The sequence below is a fragment of the Panulirus ornatus genome, chromosome 15 (assembly GCF_036320965.1).
Source record: "Panulirus ornatus isolate Po-2019 chromosome 15, ASM3632096v1, whole genome shotgun sequence".
Lineage (NCBI taxonomy): Eukaryota > Metazoa > Arthropoda > Malacostraca > Decapoda > Palinuridae > Panulirus > Panulirus ornatus.
The window spans coordinates 1,650,162-1,672,623 of NC_092238.1; the positions used below are offsets into that span (position 1 = coordinate 1,650,162).

At 39.2% G+C, this 22,462-nt stretch overlaps 1 protein-coding gene across 2 annotated transcripts; it reads left to right on the forward strand.

Annotated features, from left to right (window-relative positions):
* The first annotated feature begins 1,575 nt into the window (after positions 1 to 1,575).
* CSN5 (COP9 signalosome subunit 5) lies at positions 1,576 to 20,933 on the forward strand. Of its 2 annotated transcripts, none has more exons than XM_071670294.1 (7): positions 1,576 to 1,640; positions 5,194 to 5,377; positions 7,535 to 7,619; positions 10,312 to 10,461; positions 14,218 to 14,412; positions 18,043 to 18,240; positions 20,381 to 20,933. In XM_071670294.1, exons 2-7 carry the CDS (start codon positions 5,205 to 5,207, stop codon positions 20,657 to 20,659), a joined length of 1,080 nt encoding a protein of 359 aa, XP_071526395.1. In that variant the 5' UTR covers positions 1,576 to 1,640; positions 5,194 to 5,204; the 3' UTR covers positions 20,660 to 20,933. The 2 variants fall into 2 exon arrangements, with proteins under 2 accessions (XP_071526395.1, XP_071526394.1); XM_071670293.1 differs by having other exon boundaries at positions 1,610 to 1,718.
* Positions 20,934 to 22,462: the final 1,529 nt, after the last annotated feature.

Here is a 22,462-nt window from a genome sequence, read left to right on the forward strand (position 1 = left end):
TGATTGTAGACTATGGCATGGTCTTTTTATATCATTCGTAGTTCATCTCGTGTATGGGTTGTGAGTTTTCCCACTATTAAATATTTAGCGATCGTTTTCTTTTCCTGAGTTGGAGTGGTATGGTTTATGGAACTGGGAGAAGGATACCAGTAAACACAATAACAATAACAACAGAGCTTTAACGGTGAAAACACAAGTGAAACAGCCAATAGGAAATGACCTATTGAAGGTGCAGGATTATGGTGGGGAAGGAGAGGTCTAGTAAGGTAGGTTGAGAAATTGGAAAGTCTTAGCAAAAGTCCCTCGATGCTGATGAAGGTGCATAACGTGAAGCAAGAATCTACGTGGAGCTCGTATAATACAGAGGTGAGGTAGATGTGTTGCAGTGCCGTTTTTACTTAGGTTGTGTGAATGACGCGGCCGTGGCCGATGGACTCCTTGTTTGGTGACGAGGGGAGGCAATGTCCCATGCGACTCCTGCCGAAGGTGGATGTCGGAGATGAGGCACCACAAGGAATCCTGCCAGGAAGATGAAACGTCAGGAGTTACATAGGGAACATCTACTGTCGAAGGAGGCGCCCTAAGGGCGGCGTTAGTCTTAAGTCACGTGGCCAAGACTTCATTCAGGTACTGGATTGTCAAACTTTTTGTCTAAAGGAAGTTAACTGACTAATACCGTCCTTTGGTGGTTCTCAGGTACATAAGAGGCAAGAAGAATTGATCACGAAGGTGGTCTGGGAGGAAGAGTGTCCTTGGGAATTAGTAGGTCAGATGAGGTCACACTGCCATCATGGCAGGTCCCTGTCAGTAAGGTGACACTTTGTTGAGCGACACTGTTGGAGAGACAAAGAATGTATCATAATGGTTGACATTCAACTAAATGGTCACAGAAAATATGGGAAGCTGCAGCTAGTCTTCTGCTTCGCCTCCCAGTCTTTGAGGCGGGGACACCTGTGGCCAAAAGAATACATATAAAAAAGAGAACAGCATCAGGGTGTACCAAAGGATGGATGAAGTGTGGATAATTAATGAAACGATGGCTTTTGATTACACTTTAGGTAATAGAGTAGAGGAAGAGCCACCACAGATGTGTAGATAGTATTCCATACTAGGACATATAATACCCCTATAGATATCAAATGGACACACAAGTAAAATTATCACGACACCTATAAAACACCTCAAACTTTTTGGGATCTTAAATCATGGTGTTTTGATATTGAACAAAAGGAAATCAATGAATCTTAGGTAGAGATATAGGAAGAAATTACGTTTTAGCACTATCTGGTTTAACATGGTTACTACTTTCCCATTCTGAAATGCTCTGCAGGTCCAAATTCAGTGATGGTATATGTTCAGTACAAGAAACAGGAAGAGTATTAGAATGAGTTTATTGGTTTATATAAATAGGTATATCTAAATGTTTAATGTCGACTCTTCACTATTTTTTATTGCAGTCATGCCTAAACTAAAAAGAATATTTGTTATACCCTTGGTGTGTGATACGTGGTCACGTTCTGTAAGGTTTTTTCTCTAAGATTAAGTCTATGGTCGCTGACAATAGTGTGCGTCCGATAAATGTGTACGCTGGTTGCTGGTTTTCGCCGCTGTCTGTAATGTTCGCTGGGTAATGGCAACTAGTAAGCAAAAATATATTTGTGTTGATGCTGTGTTTTTTCATAGTGATGAAGAGTGACTTACGAAAATTCTTCTAATAGGTATAATTGCCTTGTGTAATAGATGCGTAGAATTAGTGGTCAGTCATATAATCATTAGGGTGATCAAAGATAAGGTGATTAAGGGAAGACGTAGAACAGCAGGTAAAAGACGATACTTAGGATAATTTTGTGAATTTTCACGTCAAAAGCAATTTCATACTTGGTAAGGGTACTTGTGTCAAACTTTGTAAGGCTAATACCTTACATTGTTTGACAGGAGATGGAGTTGGTTTAAAAAAAATCGCTAGATTAACCTAACATTATAGTCTAGGGGCGCAGCAGAAATCACAAGGATATGGAAAATAATATTTTCAGTACAGTGCATACACGTATTAGAAGTAGTTAAGTACAGTATAGCTCCCGATCACATATAGCTTTGGATGTTAAGTGATTTTGTTTTACTATGGTGGTTTACGGTTTAGAGAACAGAGTAAGAGGGGTAGAGGTTGAATTAGATTATATTTTCTGAAAGATTAATGGTGATAATGTTATATGTAACTCAAGTTTCGGGAGGGTGGTTCATTTCTGTATTACTTAAATTGGAATTTTTAGATATGTACTAGTCAGTAAACAGTTTAAGATAAACAAGACATGGTATTAAATTACATATCAAAATTTCTATGTACTGGTATGTAAATCGATAATTTTACCATTATTTTTTTTTTCAATCAAAAAGTATTCATAAGCGACTATGATAAATACTGCTTTTGATTATTCATCATGATAAATTTTTTAAGAGGAAAGGGAGGAGTGTATTTTACTTTTACCAACAGCAAGTATCTACATGAATTGTTGGCATTGTAAAGAAAAATCTTCAACATATGTATCAGGAAGTGCATTGTTTAACTGTGTTATTCTATGACTATTTACCATAGTTATCTATCACTGTTGTTGAAGCCAGTCATAAAAATTGTTTTGAATAAATTAGACCCAAAAATTTGGTAGCAAGTTATATGATTTTTTTTTATGCACTTTACACAGGTAATACTGTATATGTTATTCATGCATAACTTGCAAAATCCTGACAAGAAAACAGGGTAGATAATTTTGAAATGTTATTGAGTTTCAGCATTAGTTCATGTATTATGAATGTATTTTCTCGGTACTGTACATAAGCCTGCTGTTACAGATGTAGTGGTATACATTCAGGGTCTGATAGGTATGTTATAGGCTATATGTAGGGTTCTTTCACTGTATTGTTACACACCATTAACCATAAAAGTATATTGTTTGATAAGACTTTCTATGGAAATGCAATGAGCATTTTGTAAAATCTTCATGATTAATGTAAGGAGGAGGACCTACTGGATTACCTTTTTATCTATTAATTATCATTATTCCAGTCCCAGTTTTATGGGGTCAGTCAAGTACATACAACCTGTGCAGTATCATACAAATATATCCTCATTGTCTCAAGACTAAACATAGACTTCCACATCCATAAGAGTTAGTTTTTCAGCTAATACTGAATTTAGGCTGAATCAGCATTTGAGACAAGTCTACACTCATACCTCTTCCATGCTGTATGCAAAATCCCCATTTCATCCAAGCCTCAACAATTTCTCCATTATCTCAGCCCAACATCAGTATTAATAATCTGTGATGCAGGGCATTTGCACACATTACACTGAATTTTTTCCTTGCAGTAAAATTTTCATTGCATTCCCAATTTTTCTTTTTTCAATGACTGTTTAGTTACAGAGAACATTTTTGGTAATTTGAAGAGTAGTTAAGTAGTTTATACATACAGAAAACAGGTTTAATACTCTACATTAGTTATTAGGGGTGTATGTATATATTGTTGTCATGATAGAGTGCATATTGCTAATGCGGGAGACAGCGACATTTGAAGAATGTATGTGAGAAATACTTAGAAAAGCAAATGGATTTGTATGTAGCATTTATGGATCTGGAGAAGGCATATGATAGAGTTGATAGAGATGCTCTGTGGAAGGTATTAAGAATATATGGTGTGGGAGGCAAGTTGTTAGATGCAGTGAAAACTTTTTAACGAGAATGTAAGGCATGTGTACGTGTAGAAAGAGAGGAAAGTGATTGGTTCTCAGTGAATGTAGGTTTGCGGCAGGGTGTGTGTGGTTCTCAGTGAATGTAGGTTTGCGGCAGGGGTGTGTGATGTCTCCATGGTTGTTTAATTTGTTTATGGATGGGGTTGTTAGGGAGGTGAATGCAAGAGTTTTGGAAAGAGGGGCAAGTATGAAGTCTGTTGGGGATGAGAGAGCTTGGGAAGTGAGTCAGTTGTAGTTCGCTGATGATACAGCGCTGGTGGCAGATTCATGTGTGAAACTGCAGAAGCTGGTGACTGAGTTTGGTAAAGTGTGTGAAAGAAGAAAGTTGAGAGTAAATGTGAATAAGAGTAAGGTAATTAGGTACAGTAGGGTTGAGGGTCAAGTCAGTTGGGAGGTAAGTTTGAATGGAGAAAAACTGGAGGAAGTGAAGTGTTGTAGATATCTGGGAGTAGATTTGGCAGCGGATGGAACCATGGAAGTGGAAGTGAATCATAGGGTGGGGGAGGGGGCGAAAATTCTGGGAGCCTTGAAGAATGTGTGGAAGTCGAGAACATTATCTCTGAAAGCAAAAATGGGTATGTTTGAAGGAATAGTGGTTCCAACAATGTTGTATGGTTGCGAGGCGTGGGCTATGGATAGTGTTGTGGTCAGGAGGGTAGATGTGCTGGAAATGAGATGTTTGAGGACAATATGTGGTGTGAGATGGTTTGATCGAGTAAGTAATAATAGGGTAAGAGAGATGTGTGGTAATAAAAAGAGTGTGGTTGAGAGTGCAGAAGAGGGTGTTTTGAAATGGTTTGGTCACATGGAGAGAATGAGTGAGGAAAGATTGACCAAGAGGATGTATGTGTCAGAGGTAGCGGGAACGGGGAGAGGTAGGAGACCAAATTGGAGGTGGAAAGATGGAGTGAAAAAGATTTTGAGTGATCGGGGCCTGAACATGCAGGAGGGTGAAAGGCGTGCAAGGAATAGAGTGAATTGGAACGATGTGGTATACCGGGGTTGACGTGCTGTCAGTGGATTGAACCAGGGCATGTGAAGCGTCTGGGGTAAACCATGGAAAGTTCTGTGTGGCCTGGATGTGGAAAGGGAGCTGTGGTTTCGGTGCATTATTACATGACAGCTAGAGACTGAGTGTGAACGAATGGGGCCTTTGTGAATTATCATTGGAACTTCTAGTGATAAGAAAATTCCGGTCATAAGGTTAAGGATAAAACAAAGAAGTTTTGTATAAGTGTATAAATCATTTCTCATGTCCTTTGTTAGAATAATCATGCTTTTTGTTTCATCACTGAATATACATATCTCTGTATCTTATTTATTTTATATAACTGAATAAGTTGATTATGTTATGCTACTGCAACATTATATAAAGCTTTATATATCAGTGTAAAGATATCATCTCATATTGCTAAAGTTGGATACACTAGTACAGTTTATCATTTCAGGTTAATTAGTAATGGCATCTTCCAGTACGGGTGAAGGTACCAGCAGCATGAGCCAATCTCAGATTGCCCAACGCACATGGGAGATGGCAAATAACATGGAGTCTGTTAATTCTGCCGATGAAATATATCAATATGATCGCAAACAACAGCAGGACATCCTTCAAGCTAAACCTTGGGAAAAAGAGTATGTTGATTTTTTTCTTTTTTACACAAGATTATGATTGCTAACATGAAAATAAATCTATGAGTATGCACTTAGTGAATTGGCATGATGAATACCATGTGAAGTCTTAGGGTTCTTCACTCCCATAGCCTGGGATGGGCTTAGGCTGTTGGATTGGGTCATTGGTCAACTAAGCTGTCGAAAACCCCAGCCCTTCACTCCCATAGTCTGGGATGGGCTTAGGCTGTTAGATTGGGTCATTGGTCAACTAAGCTGTCGAAAACCCCAGTCCTCAGTCCCACATAGCCCCCCACAGCCTTGCTGCAAGGTGGTACACTTTTCTAGGTGCTTGTCCAGTGCACCTATGAATTTCCCTACTTTGTATCCCATTCTGTTTCTTATGATAGTTGATGGAGTGTTGTGCCTGCAGGATGTTATTTGTGAATGTGCATGGGGAACCATATCCTCCAGTGAAATCTTTCACTTAATCTGAAGATAATGTATGTTAGATATCTGTTTGTTTGTCTTTTTATCAGTTTGTCAGGCTATCTATTTATCTTTCCATCTATATGTCTGTCTTCATCTGTTTTTCTGTTTCTTTTTCTATATATCTATCCATCTATCCATCTGTCAGTCTTTGTGTGGCTTTAGGAGTAGTAAAGGATGAATAATGTTTGTGAGAAGTACTTAAAGAAACAGAAGGACTTGAATATGGTGTGTATGGATCTAGAAGCATATGATAGGGTTGCCAGAGATGCGCTTTGGAAGTTGTTATGAATATATGGTGTGTGAGGAAAGCAGCCGTAAGTAGTAAAGTGTTTTTATCAAGAACTCAGGAGTGTGTGCAAGTCATAAGAGGAAGGTAAGTGGTTCCAGATGAAGGTGTGTTTGCGGCAGGGGTGTGTGATGGCACCATGGCTGCTCAGTTTGCTTATGAATGAGGTGATGAGAAAGGTAAATGCCAGGATCTTACAGTCTTTTTTTTTATGTAATGGAGGTAATGGGTGGTAGAGTAAGAAGAGCACACAAACTATTTTTTGAGCACAGGGAAACTAGCATGGGCTGCAAAGTTTTTAACTTATACGTAACAAACAAGACAATAACTGTTTTTTATGTATGTTTTTCCACAGTTCTCTTCTGTACATTGTTACTAAACTTATGAATTATTTACATATCCACAAAATTAATGGTGAATACATTATCTGAAAATGTGGTCTTGATGATGTGGGTTTACAGTGGAAGAGGGATTACTGGACTCCCTGATTTATCTAATGTAGTAGCTACTACTAAATTACAGGTATGCGGGCTTTACATTGTCTTTGGATGTTCTCGATGAAAAACTAGCAGTGGCTTAAGCTTAGAGTTTCCCTCAGTATTCCCAACCTGTATGGTAAAAGAGCCAAGCAATCTATGGTGGCCTTAAACCATGAATCAGTTCTCTTCCCTGCTGTTGAATGTCCCATTTGACATTTTGTTTAAAGAAATAATCCAGTGGTGGTAATAATAAACATTTGTTGAGCTTCTTAAGCTCCTTCCTAAGTAATTTACTTTAGAGCAACAGTTAACATACAACTTGCGATAAATGTGCCAAGAGTGAGCACTGGAGTAATAACATCTGTTTGTTCATCAGTACAAACACTGCCAGTGGATGAGATAAAAGTCAACATGTATTTTGCCAATGCATGGATGCAAGTCAAAGAGTATTTTGTTATGAAAGCACTATAAAATGTGATAAAAAATATTTCAAGATATTTTCAAATATTTTATTAAATTTTATAAATTTTATAAACGTTATTTTATAGGGTGAATTGAAAATATGAATTCTTTTCATTTATGTCAGTTCTAAGACTATAGTGTCAGTATTAGAGAGTGTACCAGACTCTCAAATGCCACTGTTTTAAAACAGGAACTTGCTCTCAGTTGGGGCCCCTGGTACCTGAAATGTTTGCTTCTCTACTTCTCAGGAAATGGCCTCTTTTGTCAGGGATACAGATGTATAATGTAAATTTTTCACACATCAACCTTTGTTAAGTGAAAATTTTTTTTCTGTTTGATCTTGTAATTTTAAACTTGATAATTGGGGTGAATATTGTTTTACAGTACACCATGACAAAATTGCAGATATTTTATGCTGACAATTACATTGATGTAACATGTATTAAAAACTTTTTTTTCCAGCCCACATTTCTTCAAGCAAATCAAAATTTCTGCCTTGGCTTTATTGAAGATGGTTATGCATGCTCGATCAGGAGGCACACTTGAGGTTTGTCTATGTCTTTTGTACTGAGAACTCAAGTAATACATATGAGTGGGAGAGTTGAAGTTGAGAGTAGATAATTTAATGGTTGAAGAAGTGGAGGTACACTGAGAGTAATATTGAATGGGAAGAACTGAAGTATAAAGTGTGGAAGAAGCTTCCATGATAAATTTGCTTGTCCTTAGTCAAATTTATGGATGTTAGGCAATTTAGCTAGGCTCATTTAGGTTGAAAATAAGATCAAGAGACATGCTTAACTTGTGCAGTTAGCATTGTTGGAATCATGAGACTGATGGCACTAGATTTTTTAAAACAGAGTAGGTCACAGGATGATGGAAATTTTGCGAGGAATTTCAAACCCGAGGTGGCACTTCCATTGATGTTTGGAGACTCTATGAACCTGATCCACCTCATGGAATTAGGAATGGTGATGATAGACAGAATTTTGTTTTTTCATACTTGTTTTCCAAGCAAGGTAGGACCAGGAACAGATGAAGAATGGTCTTATTTGCTCACATCCACTCTTTAAATGTCATACATAATGAACTGAAACCATTGCTCCCATCCACAGCCAAGTCCCACAACCCTTTTCATGGTTTCCTCCAACTACTCGATATGTTCAAGGTCAGCCCACTGACATCATATCTGCCAGAATACCACATTGCTCCAGTTTGCTCTATCCCATATGCACCTCACACCCATTTACTTGTTTAGGCCTCAGTCACTCAAAGCATCTTTAACGCCATTCTTCCATTTTGTCCTTGGTTTCCTCTTCTTGTTCTCTGTGTTTTTACTTTTAAGGCTCCAGTCACACACACAAGTCTGCATCAAGGCTAGGCCTTAATTGAAATATAAAGAGGTTAATGAAAGGGACAAAGAAGAGACAGAAAAGTATTTATGAATTTTGGAGGAAGTGAAAAACCTGTCTTTTAAAAAGTACCATGTCATAGCTACTGGGATAGACATGAGAGGGTTGAGAGTTCCAAAGCTTAGAGGTGTAGGGAAAGAAACATTAAAATGGCCTACCTTTGAGTTGTCAGTCATCACAGCAGCTTGCCAAGTATTATGCAGTCTAGCTACTTGTTTAGGCACACAAGCAGCTGTTGTTAAGTAAATTATGTTAGCAATGAGGAATGTAATGTTTTGTGAAAAATAAAAACTGAAAAATTAGAAATATATCCATGCAGTGATATTGGTGTCTTGATCTGGTCTGGGCCTGGTTTGGTCCTCCTTACAATGTAAGTCATCACTTTTGTGTACATTATGGTAGAGACCATATGGATAGTGAATTAGTTAGGTTGTCCTATATATTTCCTATATAAGAAGGATATGGTTGAAAGAGCTGAAGAGAGTGTGCTGAAATGGTTTGGACACAAGGAGAGAAAGTGTGAGGAAATTATGAATGCAAAGGAAGAGTGGTATGGATGGGAATGAATGAAAATTATCAGGGAGGAGGGATGTGCATTTGTGCTATGACTGAGGGTATGGGAGGTTGTTACAGAACATGGATGGAATAGATCAAGAATAGTGTGGGTGAAAGGAAGGACTGGAATTGTGAAGTATGAATGGGTATGAGTATATGCACCTGTGAATATGAAGACTGTGCGAAGTAAGGATGAAATGAAGCATTTCTAGAGAAATTTGAATAACAGGGTAAATGGGTGAGGAAGGTGTTTGTAATGCATGACAAGAATGTAAAGGTGGGATATGATAAAATTGGTGAGATACTTGGTAAATGGGAAGTGCTTGAGTAAATGAGAATGGAAGTTATATTGTGCTTGTCTGTGCTGAGAGAGGTTTATTCCCTGAAGGACCTTTTTTTAGCACAAGCTGATTCAAAGATATTCATGAATGAGAAATGATAGAAGAGAAGAACAAGAGGGTTTGATTGAGTGTGTTGCAGTGGATGGAAGGTTGGTTGAGAAAGGTTGTGCTGGATGCTAGAATTGTAAGATGACTCTTTGAAGATTCTGACCGTTCTTTTGGTGGTGAGAATGAGGGAGAAATGGAGGTATGGCATAAGAAAGATTGGAGAGGTAAAAGTGTTGGCAAGGGAGAAGATGAATAAGAAAGAGTGTGAGGGGGAGTATGAAAGAAGGATGACAGAAGGTTTAGATGAAAGTGCAGTAAATGTAGGAATGCAGTAATGTTTGAATGAGGTTGTGAGATATAAGAATCAAAGTGGAAATATATGATGGATGCATGAGCTTAGAAATGCTGTGGAAGAAAAGAAGGTATATAGTAGATTGCTCAAAAGGGATAGAATGAGAAAGGAAAGTAATAGAGTGAGAGGTGTGCTAAACTTTGTTATTGATATGGGGGTAGAAAGACTAAGAGGTGACAGAATTAAAGTATTTGGGAGCTGTCTTCAGTAAGTTTGGTGATATGGAAGGAGAGGTAAGGGGGAGAATAGTACATGGTAGAAGAGTCATTGGTTCCCTTAATAGAACAATGAAGGGAAGAGGTGTAAATATGGACATGGGATGAGTCACACAGATCAAGAATCCAAGCTGTGGAAATGATTTATTTGAGAGGAGTATGTGGTATGACTAGAAGGAATGATGAAAGTATTGAGGGTATGTATGAGAGTTTGTTTACTCGTGGTACAGAAAACTTTCTTGGAAGTCAAAGCCTTTTCTTTACAAGCTAATTTTGGTACAAGCTTTAACACCAAAACTCAATATTATTCTAACCACAGGTGATGGGTCTCATGCTTGGCAAAGTAGATGGCCCAACAATGATTGTGATGGATTCCTTTGCTCTTCCTGTGGAGGGGACTGAGACGAGAGTCAATGCACAAGCACAGGCTTATGAGTACATGACTGCATATGTGGAGGCTGCTAAACAGGTTTGTGAATGTTTTCATATGAATTTTATAGATTGATTTTAACCTGGATATTTTCTAGTGTGCTTTATCTAATGTCGGTAAGGGTTCTAATGATTTTTTTCTTTGCCTTTTTATCACAGATGCAGCACATATATGTATGAAACAGCAGCTAATGATAATCCTTATTAAATGAAAAAGTGATTGGCATCACTGAGCTGATACATGAACATGTTTTTTTCATACTTTTTTCATTTCTTGGGTTTCTGAGGAAGTACCAGGAACAGACATGGAAAGTGCCCTCATTTGCCCACATCTATTCTCTGAGCTTTCATGTATGATTCACTGAAAAAGGAACCCCCTGTGTGCATTCAGGCCACACAAACCTTTCTGTGGTTTCTCCAATCACTTCATATGCCTTTGTTCAGCCTATTGACAGCATATCATCCCCTATATACCAATCGCTCCAGTTCTCTGTATCCCACAACCCTCACACCTGCATTGCACTCAAAGTAGCTTTCACTCCGCCCTTTCTCTTCTAACTTGCTTTCCTCTTTTTCCTTGTTTTATCTGCTTCCAACATGTATAGTTGTGCCCTTGTTGCCAATACTTACAGTTAGCCAGTCTGGGAAATAGTGTTTTTTCCTAAACTATCTATCTAAAAGGGAACTCCCTTGAGGAGATGGTCATGGCAAGTTTCCATAACTGGTGAACTCTAGTGCCACCTCTTAGCCTTTAGTGCCTCATCCTTAACAGGCCACTGGAAGAGGGCAATGCTTGCACAGTCTTTTAAGAGGCTGTTATGTAATATTCCCACCTACTATTATTACCTAATGTTCCAACCCACTACTTATACCTAAAGTTCTTACTCAGTACTTCTACCCGGTGTTTCTATCAAGTGCCTCCTGTCTAGTGTTTGTACCTTTTACTTCAGTCTATTGCTTTTGTCAGTATACAAAAAGACTGGGCGAGCACATAGCTCTCACTGCAGAAAAATATAGATTTAGGAAGAATGAGTTGTGTGAGTTGAGAGTTGTTAGGTGTTATGTGTGACAAAGAGAAATTGTGTTTATGAATAGAATGAGCAGTCCACATGTAGGTGAGGCAGAATGAAAAGACAGCTACCTGGGCAAGAGAATGAAACTTTGCAACCACTAAAGTGCTGGCTACTCACACAGCTGTCACTGATCCTTCTGGTACTGAGATTGCTGAACTCTTGATTCATGAGTTTCTGATAGCTTTTGTGCACCTGATCATAAAAGTAAAAGCGTTAAAATCTTAAAGAATACTTAGGATTGGCTAGTCAGGTAAATAATGTATGTTTTGTAAACTAGGTATGTTTTATTTATTTATTTTTTTTTTTATTATACTTTGTCGCTGTCTCCCGCGTTTGCGAGGTAGCGCAAGGAAACAGACGAAAGAAATGGCCCCCCCCCCATACACATGTATATACATACGTCCACACACGCAAATATACATACCTACACAGCTTTCCATGGTTTACTCCAGACGCTTCCCATGCCTTGATTCAATCCACTGACAGCTCGTCAACCCCGGTATACCACATCGCTCCAATTCACTCTATTCCTTGCCCTCCTTTCACCCTCCTGCATGTTCAGGCCCCGATCACACAAAATCTTTTTCACTCCATCTTTCCACCTCCAATTTGGTCTCCCTCTTCTCCTCGTTCCCTCCACCTCCGACACATATATCCTCTTGGTCAATCTTTCCTCACTCATTCTCTCCATGTGCCCAAACCACTTCAAAACACCCTCTTCTGCTCTCTCAACCACGCTCTTTTTATTTCCACACATCTCTCTTACCCTTACGTTACTCACTCGATCAAACCACCTCACACCACACATTGTCCTCAAACATCTCATTTCCAGCACATCCATCCTCCTGCACACAACTCTATCCATAGCCCACGCCTCGCAACCATACAACATTGTTGGAACCACCATTCCTTCAAACATACCCATTTTTGCTTTCCAAGATAATGTTCTCGACTTCCACACATTCTTTAAGGCCCCCAGAATTTTCACCCCCTCCCCCACCCTATGATCCACTTCCGCTTCCATGGTTCCATCCGCTGCCAGATCCACTCCCAGATATCTAAAACACTTCACTTCCTCCAGTTTTTCTCCATTCAGACTCACCTCCCAATTGACTTGACCCTCAACCCTACTGTACCTAATAACCTTGCTCTTATTCACATTTACTCTTAACTTTCTTCTTCCACACACTTTACCAAACTCAGTCACCAGCTTCTGCAGTTTCTCACATGAATCAGCCACCAGCGCTGTATCATCAGCGAACAACAACTGACTCACTTCCCAAGCTCTCTCATCCCCAACAGACTTCATACTTGCCCCTCTTTCCAAAACTCTTGCATTTACCTCCCCAACAACCCCATCCATAAACAAATTAAACAACCATGGAGACATCACACACCCCTGCCGCAAACCTAGGTATGTGTAGGTCTTAATTCATAAGAAAAAAGGATGGTTTGTATATTTTCTGTGCTCTTATTCTTGATTTGAATATCAAAATAATTGGATTTTTTTGCACACTAGAAGCTAAAGAAACTAGTTGTGCTCTGAAAGGTTTAGAAATGGGAAATAGAAAGGGTTAGACAGGTATAGATGGTTTGGTGAATGAGATGGTGAAGAGTGCAGGTGAAGCTGCAGTTGATTAGCTCTGAGAAGTGTATATGTCAAATTCTTGACACCTGTGATATGAAGTAGTCATTAACCCTTTTGGGTAGGGTATTGTAGTCCTCAGCCTAGCCACTTTAATTTTGCATGCATCATAAAATTATTGGACGGCCATAGATGGCAACCCAAATAAAGGATGAGTTACTGGAACAGCTTGGGAACCACACTAACCTTCTAATAAGCATAGGGACTTGTTGTGTACCTTTACCTGGGACTTACCCTGACTGTAGGAAAATCACATTAGCAGATATACCCAGATTGCACAGCAGCACAGATCTGCACACAGTGGTGGTAACTACGAGACTTACTCACTGGCAGGAATGTGGCATGCTTCATTCAGGACTCACTCTTACTCCACCTGCCAATGTTCACCAAAGTTTTGGTGCACTTTCTACCACAGACACATTATAAATTTTTTAACATATTTGTAGCTATTTTACATAGAGGAAATACTAATATATGTAAGCAGATAAGCACTACTAATTGCCTCGATCTTCTTCTGTTGCTTAGTGATGCTGTAAATAGTCGTCATGCCTATGGTGAAGTCCTTCAGGAGTGGCACCTTGGACTCCCTCTTAGTCACTCCTTGCACAACACATCTTTCCAAGGCTTAAGACATTCTTCTTATGTTTCATGTGAGACTTCAACAGCTTTCAGGAGCTGTCAGGCAATTACTGATGACACTTGAAAGGGGCCATTGGCCACAGTAGTAATCAAGGGTGCCCAAAATATACAGATGTGTAAGAACAATACACAGCACTGTGCCAGAGAGCATGTGGGAAACAGTTAACAGGCACTAGTGCCACAAAACACCAGATGGTGAGAACACTAATCACTGTGGTGCAGTTTGAAGTATTTTATGTATCTTTTTAATTTTTCCAATGTTTTTCATATATTGGAAGGTTGCCAGCTGAAATTGAAAAACATACTTTGGTTTGAACATTTTGCTGTCTCGCATGACAGATAACAAAAGTTTTATTGTATATCAAAGTTATGATTGTGAGAAAACAGTTAAAGATTTTTAATTTTTACTAATGTGATTTTCTAATATGTGTTTCCTTAGGTTGGACGTCAAGAGAATGTAATTGGTTGGTATCACAGTCATCCAGGCTATGGATGCTGGTTATCTGGCATAGATGTATCCACACAGATGCTAAATCAGAATTATCAAGAGCCTTTTGTGGCTATTGTCATCGACCCAATTCGTACCATCAGTTCTGGAAAAGTCAACATTGGGGCTTTTAGGACATACCCAAAGGTAAAGTATTTTCTGCAGGCTAATAGAATCCCTTTGCCAGAATTGCTGTAGGTTATAGTGTTGCCTTGTTCAGTTTTATACATGAATGCATCTCACATCTTGCGTCTGCAGCTAGTTTGATCCATGTAAGAAAGATTCTTTAAGACTTGGTAGACTCTTTTTTCATATTTCATCTCTATTTCCTGTGTTAGCGAAGTAGCTAATGATAATATTGATAATGATGAAAATATTTTTTTCCCCATACTTGATTGCCATTTTCCATGTTTATGAGGTAGTGCCTGGAACAGATGAAGTCATCTTTTCTGGAATGCTAGTTCACTAACGTGGGAAATGTCAAATGTGTATGGAAAAAAATTATTATATATTAATTGTATATTAAAACAGTTTTGGTACAGTTTATACATGATTTTGGCCTTCCGTTTAAATAGATTAAACTACAATTCTTGATTTGATAATTAGCATAGGCTCCTGGTACCTGACCTGTGAATTACGGTGATTCCTCCATATGTGGTGTAAGGAGGGTTGATAGAATAGAAATGACATGGGTAAGAGAGAGTTGTGGTAGTAAGAGGAGTATGAATGAGAGAGCTGAAGAGGGTGTGCTAAAATAGTTTAGAGATATGGAGAGGATAAGTGAGGAAAGGATGATTAAGAGCTCAGTCATGTCTGAAACGAAGTAAAATTGGGGAAACCAAGGAGGTGGAAGGATGGAATGAAAGATTCTTTGAGGATTCATGGCCAGAACATGCACGGTGTGAGCCATGTAAGGAATAGAGTGAATTGGAGTGAAGTGGTTTACAAGGGGTGATGTGCTGTCATTAGGCTGACCTATGGCTTAAAAAGCAGTTTTGGGAACTCATAGAAAGGCCTGAGGGGCTTTACTGTGGATGGGAGCTGTGATTTCAATGCATTATACATGACAGGTAGAGAGTGGATGTGAGCAAATGAGGCTGTTTCTTCATCCATTTTTGACACTGTCTTGTTGATATGGGAAATGGCAAAGATGTATGGAAAAAATGATAATGATAATATTGGGAGTGTTAATGAGCAAGTATTAGCAAACTTCAGGGAGGAGTTGAGAATGTTTTGGAAGTTAATAGTGTGACAAAATAATAGAACAAATGGGAACCTCAATGAAGGGGACAAATGAGGAAGTGATAATTAGCAGTGATGTGATGAAAGGAAGATGGAGTGAACACTTTGAAGGATTGTTGAATGAGTTTGATGATAGGTATATGTAGGGTATTTGGGTTTGGGAGGTATAGGAAGTGAGAGGATAGGTATATGTAGGGTATTTGGGTTTGGGAGGTATGTGAAGTGAGAGAGTCATGGCAAGTGGTTTGGTGAAAAGAGAAGAGGTGGTGAAAGCCTTGTGGGAGATGAAATGTGGCAAGGCAGATGGAGTGGATGGTATTCCAGTTGAATTTCTTAGGAAAGGGGATGATTCTTTTTGACTGATCAGCTATGATTCTCATTTTATATGTGGATCATGGTGAAGTGCTTGAGGATTGGCAAAATGCATGTATAGCGCTGTTGTATAACATAAGCGAGAGGAACAAAGGTGAGTGTTTGACCTACAGAGTTGTAATCTTGTTGAGAGTACCTGGTAAGTTACATGGAAAAGTAGTGTCTGAGAGGGGGGTATGACATTCGCAATTCATAAGACTGGAAAGGAAGTGTAGTTTGAGGAGTGGTAGAGGATGCTTGGGTCAAGTATTTGCTTTGAAGAATGTGTTATTAATATTACTTAAGAGACACATGAAAATTTGTATGATACATATGTGGATAAGTGAAAATTCATTTGTGGAAAAGTTTTTAGTGCTCAGGGTCTGAGCATGCAGGAGGGTAAAAGGTGTGCACAGGAAAGAGTGAATTGGAGTGGTACGTATACAGATGGCTAATTTTTTTTTTTTTTTTTTTTTTCCCCGCTGTCTCCCGCGTTTGCGAGGTAGCGCAAGGAAACAGACGAAAGAAATGGCCCAACCCACCCCCATACACATGTATATACATACGTCCACACACGCAAATATACATACCTACACAGCTTTCCATGGTTTACCCCAGACGCTTCACATGCCCTGATTCAATCCACTGACAGCACGTCAACCCCGGTATACCACATCGCTCCAATTCACTCTATTCCTTGCCCTCCTTTCACCCTCCTGCATGTTCAGGCCCCGATCACACAAAATCTTTTTCACTCCATCTTTCCACCTCCAATTTGGTCTCCCTCTTCTCCTCGTTCCCTCCACCTCCGACACATATATCCTCTTGGTCAATCTTTCCTCACTCATTCTCTCCATGTGCCCAAACCATTTCAAAACACCCTCTTCTGCTCTCTCAACCACGCTCTTTTTATTTCCACACATCTCTCTTACCCTTACGTTACTTACTCGATCAAACCACCTCACACCACACATTGTCCTCAAACATCTCATTTCCAGCACATCCATCCTCCTGTGCACCACTCTATCCATAGCCCACGCCTCGCAACCATACAACATTGTTGGAACCACTATTCCTTCAAACATACCCATTTTTGCTTTCCGAGATGGCTATGTGCTGTCAATTTACTGAACAAAAGTGTATGAATTGGTAACCATGGAAAGGTCTGTGGTTATCATGGTTTCGATGCTTGACATGTGTCTGCTAGAGAATGATTGTATGTGAATGAGGCCTTTGTTAGTTCCTGTGAGTGAAAGGAGAAAGTTAAGAGTAAATGTGAATAAGAGAAGGTTATTAGGTTCAGTAGGATTGAGGGACATGTTAATTGGGATGTAAGTTTGAATGGAGAAAAATTGGAGGAAGTGAAGTGTTTTAGATATCTGGGAGTGGACTTAGCAGTGAATGGAACCATGGAAGAGGAAGTTAGTAACAGGATAGGGGATGTGGCAAAGGTCTGGGAGCAATGAAGAATGTTTGGAAGGAGAGAACACTATCTTGGAGAGCAAAAATGGATATGTGTGAAGGAATGGAAGTTCCAACAATGTTGCATGGTTCCAAGGCATGGGCTATAGATAGGGTTGTATGAAGGAGGATGGGTGTTTCGGAAATGAAATGTTTGAGGACCCTATGTAGTGTGAGGTGGTTTGATTAAGTAATGAAAGGGTAAGAGAGATGTGTGGAAATTAAAAGAGTGTGGTTGATAGAGCAGAAGAGGGTGTGCTGAAATGGTTTGGACATATGGAGAGAATGAGTAAGGAAAGATTGACAGTGAGCATATGTGTCGGAGGTGGAGGGAACAAGAAGAAGGAGACCAAATTGGAGGTGGAAGGATGGAGTGAAATAGATTTTGAGTATTGGGGCCTGAACATACAGGAGGGTGAGACATGCAAGGAATAGAGTGAATTGTAACGATGTGGTATACCAGGGTTGATGTGCTGTCAGAAGACTAAATCAGGGCATGTGAAACATCTGAGGTAAACCATGGAAAGGTCTGTGGGGCCTGGATGTGGAGAGTGATATGTGGTTTCAGTGCATTACACATTTAGATGAGAGCAAATAAGGCCATTTTTGTTCCTGATGCTACCTCACTAATCATTTAATGTTCCTGATGCTACCTCACTAATGCAAGAAACAATAAACAAGTATGAAAACTTACAATATTAATTGTTGCTGTACTTTTGCCAGGGTTACAAACCACCAGATGAGGGACCTTCTGAATACCAGACTATTCCCTTGAATAAGATTGAGGATTTTGGTGTCCATTGCAAGCAGTACTACTCCTTAGACATTTCTTACTTTAAGTCATCTTTGGATAAGAAGCTCTTGGATTCACTATGGAATAAATATTGGGTCAATACACTCAGCTCATCATCACTTATTACTGTGAGTATATGTTCTACTTTCATAAATTTATGTTTTTTAATCATAAATGAGAGTGAGTATCCAGTGACTAGAGGATGTAAACTGGATTCATATCTGTTTGGGGTTGAAAGAATTATGGAAGACTTCTGTGGAGATTCTGTGGAGATGCAGACATTCTGTTCTGGGCAAAACATTGTTCCAGTTGTGTAAAGTAGTGCTGCATGCTTGTTGATGCTACTATGATGCCAGGGTGTTGTGAGGTCATCTGCATATGAAAGGATCTTCACATTATAGTTTTATAGAGGTAATTGAAGGTTGCATAGGAAGAGATTGAAGAAGTTGGAAAAAGAACTGCACTTTGGAGAACCAAAGTAGAGTTTGTGTTTAAGAGGTGAAGCCACTTTGAGTGACTGCCATAGTGGCCAACTATGAAACTAGTCAACCGCTTTTCATCATTGTAGTTGGGGATAGTATCAAGTATCTCATGTGAGGATGTGTTGGGGCCCCAGACAGTGTCAAAAATGCTTTTGTGATGTCACTTGCTACTAGTACTGAGTAGGAGGGCCGTGATTGCTTGAAGTCATCTTGGATATGTTTTATTTTTTTTATATTTTTTATTATACTTTGTCGCTGTCTCCCGCGTTTGCGAGGTAGCGCAAGGAAACAGACGAAAGAAATGGCCCCCCCCCCCCCCATACACATGTATATACATACATCCACACATGCAAATATACATACCTACACAGCTTTCCATGGTTTACCCCAGACGCTTCACATGCCCTGCTTCAATCCACTGACAGCACGTCAACCCCGGTATACCACATCGCTCCAATTCACTCTATTCCTTGCCCTCCTTTCACCCTCCTGCATGTTCAGGCCCCGATCACACAAAATCTTTTTCACTCCATCTTTCCACCTCCAATTTGGTCTCCCTCTTCTCCTTGTTCCCTCCACCTCCGACACATATATCCTCTTGGTCAATCTTTCCTCACTCATCCTCTCCATGTGCCCAAACCACTTCAAAACACCCTCTTCTGCTCTCTCAACCACGCTCTTTTTATTTCCACACATCTCTCTTACCCTTACGTTACTCACTCGATCAAACCACCTCACACCACACACTGTCCTCAAACATCTCATTTCCAGCACATCCATCCTCCTGCGCACAACTCTATCCATAGCCCACGCCTCGCAACCATACAACATTGTTGGAACCACCATTCCTTCAAACATACCCATTTTTGCTTTCCGAGATAATGTTCTCGACTTCCACACATTCTTCAAGGCCCCCAGAATTTTCACCCCCTCCCCCACCCTATGATCCACTTCCGCTTCCATGGTTCCATCCGCTGCCAGATCCACTCCCAGATATCTAAAACACTTCACTTCCTCCAGTTTTTCTCCATTCAAACTCACCTCCCAATTGACTTGACCCTCAACCCTACTGTACCTAATAACCTTGCTCTTATTCACATTTACTCTTAACTTTCTTCTTCCACACACTTTTCCAAACTCAGTCACCAGCTTCTGCAGTTTCTCACATGAATCAGCCACCAGTGCTGTATCATCAACGAACAACAACTGGATATGTTTTGTGAGAATGTATTCTAGCATGGAAGTGGTATGGTTGGGCTTGAAGCCACATTGTGTGAATGAGATTGGGATGTTTTGCTTGATTCTGTTATGAATCAGTTTTCCCCAAGTTTGGATACTGATGATCAGTAGGAGGGGGAGTTGGGTGATTAGGAGTTTTGCAATTTGGATAATGTTGGCTGGTTTGCAGATGTTAGGGATTTTGTTGGACTCGACTCCTCCATTATATTAACACCATGAGCGAAAAGTTACCTTCAGTGAGAAAGGCAAATAATTGGATGTTGTAATTTGGTTTTCATTGAATGGTTATTCAACTCCCATTATCAGCCTACTCTGGATTTTTTCCCCCAATTTCAGCTTTGTCTAAATACAGAAACAGAAATGCATTTCATGTTGAACAGTGACTTCTGCATGTAAATTATAAAATTCTCAACTAATACAATGACATCTGCTCAAATATGTCTCCTGTAAAAAAAAAAAATGGACATTTATACTCCGAGCATTTAATTGTAATGATAGTTAATTAGTACCTTTCATATTTTCCTAAGTTTTTGTCCTTTGTTAACAGAATGCAGAGTATATGACTCGTCAGATCTTTGACTTAAGTGACAAACTGGAAAATTCTGAGACAGCTCTAGGTCGTGCTGGCCTGTTTGGATTAGACCCCCAGGAAAAGAAAACAGAAGATAAGTTAAGCCGAGTAACTCGAGATTCATGCAAAACCACCATGGAAGCTCTGCATGGCCTAATGGCTCAGGTTGTTAAAGATCGACTTTTTAATCAAATACCACAAGCTCAGTCACAGGCTCAAGAATCTCCTCAGCCAGCTTCCCAGGTGCATGCCTAGAAATGAGAAATAATGAAATGGTACCCTGGAAGTTCTTCAGGGTACTGGTGGTTAATGATAGAACACTTCCAACTCATTGCTCATTGTTATAAGGCATATTTATTGTATCTTTTTCATATTTGACCTTGTAGTATTAACCATGGAAAACCCTTTTCTTTCTATTGTCTGAATTTCATTTGTTTTGACATCAGACCTCATTTCTGATTGTCATTGTCATATCTGTAGTTTATAACTGTTTGTGCTTAAACAGCAATTATTAAAGCAAACAACATTATACTATTACTATTATTACTATCTTGTATGATCAAATATACCAGGTGTAGTAGAAGCCATTGTTAAGACATATGGGGAGATGGGAGACAAACTTTATACACTGTTGAGAAAGAGGAGGTAATGTCTTAATACCAGGTATTCTCTGTTAAAATAATATGTATTATATCCCATTTTTTTGTACTTGACAGAAGCCAAATGTTGTATGTACTTAAGGACCCCAAGTAACTATTGACCCAAGATTTTTGGCCAAAATATCCTTCATTTATCATATATCTCGTATAACAGTTGACATCAGTTTTTCAGAGCCCAAGAATGCTGAAATTACTAAGAGAAAGAAGTTTGCTAATCAGACAATAAAATGGTGACAGAAAAAGAATAAACTACTCACAATTGTAAGCAAATTTTTATTTTTCTAATAGGAACTACTGAGATACCAATTTTCATTGCAATGTGATTTACACGAGAACAAAAAGGTAATACAAGTATTGTGCCAAAGCTAAAATACTGTTGTACTTTGGCAAAGCAGTGTGCACCATCTTCTTTTCCTGCCAAGGAACACTGCTTCCTGGCTGTGTGCCTGTTGTTCTCTTAAGTACAGTTCTTTGTTAATAACTCTAACAAGCGATGCTTCAATAACATTACGATATAATTATCAGTGAGCTTTCAAAGATAAACATAGGCTGTTCTGTCAACTCTACAGTAACCAGTTCACCCATCATTATACTCTAACATTGCTGCATGTTAATTCATGTATCAATCATCACATACACTGGCTGGAGTGGTGTGCATCATCTTCACTACCTGTCAAGGAACACTTCTTCCTCCTCAGCTGTGAACTTGTTGTTTTCTGTTTTCCATTAATAACTCAAATAAGCAATGTTTCAATAACATTAGGGTAGAATTAAAGGTATGCTTTCGATAAACCTAGGCAGTGGCACACATGAAATGAAAAAGTCGTGGCAAGTAGTTTTGTGAAAAGAGGTGGTGGTGGAGTCTTGCATATGAAGAGTGACAAAGCAGCTTCAGTAGATGGGAATGCAGTTGAAGTTCTAAAGGTGGTGACCAAGTTGTTGATTGCTAACTTAAGATTTTCATTGCATGTATGGATCATGATGAAGCATCAGAAGATTGGAGAAATGCTTGTTTAGTATCATTACATAAAGGCAAGGGTTACAAAAGTGAATGTTCAAAATATAGAAATATAAGTTTATCGAGTGTACCTGGTACATGAGAGAATGGTATGGAGAGGGTGATGGCATGCTCAGAGCATCAGATTGAGGAGAAAAAGTGAGGCTTCAGTAATAGTAAAGGATTTATGGAGCATGTGTTTGCTTTTGAAGAATTTGTGAAAACTTAAAACAAAAATTTGTATGTGGCACTTCTAGATCTGGAGAATTGTATGTTGGGGTTGATAAAAATGCTTTGTGGAAGGTGATACAAATATTTTGTGAGGTAGGAAAGGTCTTAGAAGCTTGGGAGTTTTTATTTAGAGTAAGGCTTGTGTACAATTAGGAAGAGAGGAGTGCAAAT